This window comes from Arachis hypogaea, chromosome 5, assembly GCF_003086295.3.
Source record: "Arachis hypogaea cultivar Tifrunner chromosome 5, arahy.Tifrunner.gnm2.J5K5, whole genome shotgun sequence".
Lineage (NCBI taxonomy): Eukaryota > Viridiplantae > Streptophyta > Magnoliopsida > Fabales > Fabaceae > Arachis > Arachis hypogaea.
The window spans coordinates 7,016,372-7,023,320 of NC_092040.1; the positions used below are offsets into that span (position 1 = coordinate 7,016,372).

Below are 6,949 nucleotides of genomic sequence, written 5' to 3' on the forward strand. Positions count from 1 at the left end.
TAAAATTTGATGTTAGAAACTTATAATGTTATTTATTTGCACAATTTTTCAATATACGAGATCCAAGTATAAATTTTGTGGTTTGGAAATTTTGAAGGAAAAAGTATCAAATAAAATTAAAAAGTTCAAAATAATAGTATTATAAATAAATAGTTAGTATTATAGTAAATTCCAGTATTCCACTACAAAATTTAATATTTAGAGCTTTAGAGAATATTATTTTTTTTGGTACTTACTGTAAGAGAAAACATAAAAAATGCTTTAAAAGAGAATTGAACCAACATTCAAAGATTTCTAACTTCTCTAAGTATCCTAAATTTGAACAAATAACCAATTCAACTAAAGAAGAAATTTATGAATCAGAAACAGAATAAAAATTCGTCAAATGTGTGGGGTACATTTGCAAATTTCAAAATATAGGGGGTCAATACAAAAAGTTGGAATACCGGGTGATGATGAAAAGACAAGAGACGCACAAAAAAATTGACCTTGATTTTCATTTCCAAATACCATGTTGGTATTTAAGAATGGTGAATGTTATATACCTATTACTTTATACTTAAATTATTAAAAAAAATAAATAATATTTAATAAATTTTATATAATTTATTTTTTATTTTAAAAAAATTAGACAATTTAAACACCATAATAAAAATACTATAAAATTCATCTCCAGAAAAAGGGAACAACAAAAGTGGCTCTCTGTCAGATGGGGCGTGCAATAGATTATTACACTGCCATGAATACATTATTAATATTATAGAGAGAGAGAGAAAAAGGTTTGAGGGGCCTCCATGCTAATGCTCTTAGTCTTATGAACTTTATGGGAACGAACTAATAAAGTTGGTTAATTGAATACAAATTAAATTAAATATACCAAGTTCAAAGAAGAAACAACAGCCTCATGTAGCATCCTCTTTTTATTTTATTCATTTATTGATTGATCATACTGATATTGCGAATGGTTGTTGGCTTTGTAGGGAGATAGACAAAGGTGGGGGCGGTGGGGGCAACGGTGCTGATTCAAAAGCTCTGAGATAGAAAGAGAGAGTGGGAACATTCTGATATTGGTTGGCTTTTAGTGTTTGTGACTTTCTATGTGTGCCTGTCTAATATGAGAAACAGCTCATCTTCTCTTTTCGACCAAATTATCTAACATACTTAATTAAACAAAACATAAACTCTTCCTACTTAACCGTGGATTAACTTTGATTGAGTGAGAGAGAGAGGAGGTGGGGTTCTTTGTTTAAGGATTGATGGATATACTCAACTTTTGTGTTTGTGTGCTTTCCCTTTCCCCACTCATTATTTTCATTCATTCCTACTAATCACACACAACACTTTCACGTTTCAGATCTCTCCATATACCACCTTCTCTTTCACAAAGGAACTTGTGTGTTACTCTGCTAAACTAAAGAGGTAAGTTCAGATTGATTTATGTCCATTCATTCATTCATCTTCTTTTCTTTCTTTTTTATTTATTTATTATTCTATTTGAGCATTTCAGAGTTCTGCTCCCACATGGTAAGTTGGTCACTTGCCTAATATATATACTATATTTGAACTCTGCAAATCTTTTGTTTTCAACGATTTCCCAAACTTATCTCCTTTACATCAAAATCTCTTGAGGATTTCTTCTGTTTTCTTGTTGGCTTGTCTTTGTACCAAAAACAATATAACATCATTACCAAGCTTGTGATCCGTGTGCAATTGGGGTTGATTTATTCTATGTACCTTTATTAATTAAACTATGCTATTTTCTTCAACCAATACTTTTACATTCTCTCTGAAACAAAAATCGTTTTTTTCTTTTAGTTTATTTGTTTTTCTTGCTTTGTTGTGTCAATAATATCGTCAAGCGTGTGCAGTGATCTTTGTGGAGCATAAACCACCAAAAAGATGATGCCTTTTGTCTACTAATTCGGGTGATTCTCTCAACTCATACCGAGATATGCTGTCTTGTGTTTGCAGCAGGGTTCTGTGCTGTGCTTGGCTTCAAAGGAGGGAAAGGGGAATGCTGATTATGAAATTTCCTTTCTGAAAAAAATCATTTTTTTTTGTTCGGACCACTAAGGAGTTTGGTGACTTGGTGTTGCTGGTGGCATCTGAAATCCCATTTGTTGAAGATACCTAGATTCAGATATTAAATTTAATAAGAGGGTTTGCAAGGTGGTGTCAGTTTTGAGCAAGTGGGGGTGTCTCCTCTTATCTCTGAGAATTTGTATATTTATAATTATATATATACATGTGTGTGTTTGTGACGGTCTCTTCTGTTGGCAATGTCTCCTAAGATGGCCTTATTTGCCGCTCTCATTGGGGTTTGTTACCAATTTAGTAAGCAACCTCCTCTTTGAGTCTCTTACCATTCAAGTCAAAAACTATAACCAAACCAAACCTTTGCTCCCCCAAGAAAAAAGAAGAAAATTTTGGAGAGATTAAGCCATTCTAGCTTTTCTGTTTGCACTCATACTGGCCTTGATTTGTGGGAAAAGATTCGGTCATACTAGGAAGGGGAAGCAACATTACCACAGTTTCTATATGATGCTTCTTTTCGTTACCTTGGAACATTAGCAAGTCACTACATTCCTTTTTTAATTTTCCATCCAAGTCCTACTTGGTGGCTGCAGCTGAAGGAGTAGCTATAAGAATTGGATCCAAGTTGGGAAAACTGTATTATAGGTTTTTTTAATTGGCCAAGATGAAGTTTATGAAACTTGGATCAAAGCCTGATACTTTTCAGACTGATGGAGATAATATCAGGTATGATATGAGATCAATTTCCTTTTTTCTTTTTTTTTCCTTCTTTGAGCTCACTGCTTAGAATTATAATGTTGTTATGGAATCCAATGGTTTGTTTTCTTCTGGTTTAATTTTTACTTATATTCCATTGTTCTAATGTACACGCTCTAATTTGACTTTTATTTGCTCAGATTAAACCACTGAGAAATTGTCTTTATTCTCTTTGTTGTTTCTAGCCTGAAGTTGTCAAGATCTTTTCTCTGTTGATCCCCAAAAGAAAAAGGCTTTCATCTGAAATAAGAGAAAATTTCCTTTTTAAAGAAAGCTTCTTTTTGGAATTTCATTCATGGCTCTTAGGTCTTGACAGTCATGAAGTCCAGAATCCTTAAGCCTTGAACTGATCTTCTGATGGCAAATATTTGGTTTCATGCCCTGCACCTTATAAGTTCTCTGTTTTTTCAGTGAACAACCAGGTGCATTCAGCTAATAAGGGAGAAAAAACTATGTTAAATTTTCTTTGTTTCTGTTAATATGTACATATACATGACAGAAAATCAACAATTGCACACCTTGAATTTCATACTTTGCATCTGCAGTAGCTTCAACAGTTTCTCTTGTCTGGATTTGTTTCTTTAAAAAATAACATGAATCTGCATATGTTTGTCCAGGTATGTGGCAACTGATTTGGCAACTGACATAGTCATTAATGTTGCAGAAGTAAAATTTTATCTTCATAAGGTAAGATTTTTTCTATCTGAGCTAATTTCACTGGTCTCATGATGAAGGGGATTAATAAATAATAACCATTTTCATATGTAATTTCGCCAATGAATAAATAATAAAAATGGGGATTCAAATGTTGTTCTCACATTTACACACACTCACAATAAAAATGGTGGGACTAAAGAAAAATTGAGTGTATTTTATATAAAAAAAAAATAGAGTGATTGAGGTTCTGATCTTGATATTTATCCTATCAATATTTGTAGTTTCCTCTTCTGTCCAAAAGCACACGCCTGCAGAAGTTGGTTAGTGGCACCAATGAGGGGAACAATGATGAAGTCTACATCCATGACATTCCTGGAGGACCTGTTGCATTTGAGATATGTGTCAAGTTCTGTTATGGTATGGTAGTGACTCTCAATGCGTACAATGTTGTCGCAGCTCGCTGCGCTGCAGAGTATCTTGAGATGTACGAAACTGTTGAGAAAGGAAACCTTATCTACAAGATTGAAGTCTTCCTCAACTCCAGCATTTTCCGGAGCTGGAAAGACTCGATTATTGTTCTTCAAACTACCAAGTCTCTTCTTCCTTGGTCTGAGGAACTTAAGATTGTGAGCCATTCCCTTGACTCCATAGCTACCAAGGCTTCAATGGATACATCCAAAGTGGAGTGGTCATACACATACAACAGGAAAAAGCTCCCATCCGAAAACGGGAATGATCCTCATTGGAACGGTGTGAGGAAACAACAGACAGTTCCAAAGGACTGGTGGGTGGAAGACCTTTGTGATCTTCAACTTGATCTCTATAAGCGGGTCATATCAACAATAATAACTAGAGGAAATGTTTCTAGTGCTGTAATTGGAGAAGCTCTAAGTGCTTATGCCTCAAGAAGGTTGCCTTGCTTTAGCAAGGGTACGATGCAGGCCGGGGATATAACAAAGAATACAATATTGTTGGAGACTATAATTCGACTATTGCCTGCGGAAACAGGCAGTGCCTCATGCAGTTTCTTGCTCAAGTTATTAACAGCAGCTGTTGTGCTGGAATGCGAACCGTCGGAAAAGTCCAAACTGATGAGGAGAATTGGACAATGCCTTGAGGAGGCTACAGTGAATGATCTTTTAATATGTGGCCAAGTTGGTGAGACAACAACGTTTGAGGTTGATACCGTGCAAAGGCTAGTTGAAGAGTTTATAGCACATGAGCAGCATAGTCAGGCCGAATTGCTGTCGGAAGATGAACTGCATGAGATGAGAAGCCCAAGTATGGTATCAGATAACTCTAAGAAGATGAAGGTTGCAAAACTTGTCGATGGCTACCTTGCTGAGATTTCACGAGATCCCAATTTGCCTATTTTGAATTTTGTCAATCTTGCCGAATTGGTATCAAGCTTCCCAAGACCATCCCATGATGGTCTTTATCGCGCCATTGACATGTACTTGAAGGTAAGATAGGCACATGCTGATAGAACTCTAGACATTTTGATCATAAAAACTTTGATACCACGACATGAAACAATTTCTCTCAAAAATTTAAGGTGACAGGAGAAGTCAATTCGTATACCACAATTAGCCACTAATGTATTTGTGTATATAAATACATATATGGTTTAATTTATTTTTAATGTGTATTTATATTTTAACATGTATTTTATACCAGTGACTGACTTTGATAGCAACCAAGTTTGAGAGGCTGACTCTTTACCCTGTTATGCAGGAACATCCTGGGATCAGCAAAGGCGAGAAGAAGAGAATATGTAGGTTGATGGATTGCAGGAAGTTGTCTGCAGACGCGTGCATGCATGCCGTGCAGAATGAGCGGCTTCCGCTGCGTGTGGTGGTGCAGGTTCTCTTCTTTGAGCAGATGAGAGCCGCTGCAACATCCGGAGGGACCGGCACACCGGAGCTTCCGGGGTCCATGAGGTCCATGGTCCCCGCCGGATCTCAGGGAAGCTCACGGTCGACGACAAGCAATACAGAAGAGGAATGGGACGCTGTGGCGACAGCAGAAGAGATAAAGACACTGAAATTATCAGGTGGTGGTAACAATGATGATGTTAAAGGGAACGCTGAAAAAGTGGCTGCTAACAAAATGAAAGGGTTCCTGTTTTCAAAGAAGATACTGTCCAAGATTTGGTCAAGCAAAGAAAGGAATGGAGAGATTACCAGCTCTGACACTTCAGAAAGCCCTGCTTCTACAGTGATAGAGGAGTCAAAATCAACCCCTTCTAGAAGTAGGAGGCACTCAGTATCTTAGGGAGGGACATGTTTTCTTTTGTATAATCTTCTCTCTCTCTCTCTAGTATTAGATTACGACCCATTTTTGTTGTGCTGTAACGAGGAAAGAAATCTCATTGTCTTGTCTATGTTGTAGATCAGATCAGGATTATTGCAGATTGCTTGTGACGGGAGATTTTAGCAGAATTTAAAGGCAAAAGAGGTTAACTAGAATCAATTCGCAATAAGCTTTTAGTGTTGTTCATACATGTGCTAGTTTTTAAGACTAAGATTGAGGATGTTCAAGTTCAACAACAAAATAAAATGCAATAAAATAAAAGGTTCCCAAGGTTATTTTGCTAATTTTATTCTATCCCTGTAACTGCTAAACACTCATTTATTCAGAAACTTTTTATTAGAATATGCTTTCATTCAAATATCTAATTTTCTTGTCGATACTTATGGATTGATGTAACAGAAATACTCTCTCTCGCGATCTTTGCAGTTCAGTTGGAACTAAATTTTTTTTAATTATTGTTTAAGAGTTTATGTATTCTTCCAAAATTTATTTAAACGTCCGCTTCTTTCATCTTACGTCATACATTAGGACCATAGTAATTTTTTTCTTCACTAAAATATTTCTTTTTTCATCTTATCTCTTTTTTTTTTAACATGAAAATTTTCATGTCTAAAGATCTATTTAGATGAGTTTCTACAAAAAAAATTTTTTCAAGTAATTCTTTTTAAAATATCATTTAAAAAAGTAAATAATTTTATATTTGGATATTTTACTTAAAAATATCTTTTTATTTAATAATTAAGTTTGGATATAACAGTATAAATATTTATTTATTTATTTATAATATTAAAAACTCTTTTAAGTAAAAAAAATCTTTTAAAAGATATTTTTATTTTTTAAATATTTTAATTTTATTATTAAAATTTTGTCAAACACACTAAAATTATATATATATATATATATATATATATATATATATATATATATATTATTAAATTTTTGTTTTTAACAACTTAATGGCTCCAAACAAATTCAAGACTTCTTTTTTGTCAAGAAACTGTAAGACTTAAAACATCTTTCTGCGTGCACTCTGGGCTGCTTGTTAAGCCCTAAAGTTATATTGGGCCGAGCCTATTTGCATTTATATTGGGCCAGACCTTTCTGACAATCCTAGTTCATTTAATTCACGAGCAACCTTAGGTCCAAAAATAATTCTCAAGCAACCCAATCCAAAGACCAAACGAAAGAA

The 6,949-nt window shown here is 34.6% G+C and overlaps 1 protein-coding gene across 13 annotated transcripts; it reads left to right on the forward strand.

Moving 5' to 3' along the window:
- Nucleotides 1-673: 673 nt before the first annotated feature.
- LOC112800503 (phototropic-responsive NPH3 family protein NPY4) lies at nt 674-6,044 on the forward strand. Of its 13 annotated transcripts, none has more exons than XM_072196350.1 (7): nt 674-779; nt 981-1,070; nt 1,355-1,419; nt 1,975-2,760; nt 3,408-3,477; nt 3,729-4,910; nt 5,182-6,044. In XM_072196350.1, exons 4-7 carry the CDS (start codon nt 2,699-2,701, stop codon nt 5,719-5,721), a joined length of 1,854 nt encoding a protein of 617 aa, XP_072052451.1. In that variant the 5' UTR covers nt 674-779; nt 981-1,070; nt 1,355-1,419; nt 1,975-2,698; the 3' UTR covers nt 5,722-6,044. The 13 variants fall into 13 exon arrangements, with proteins under 13 accessions (XP_072052451.1, XP_025698602.1, XP_072052450.1 ...); XM_072196349.1 differs by having other exon boundaries at nt 683-779; nt 1,972-2,760; XM_025842810.3 differs by having other exon boundaries at nt 700-779; nt 1,869-2,760.
- The last annotated feature ends 905 nt before the right edge of the window (nt 6,045-6,949 follow it).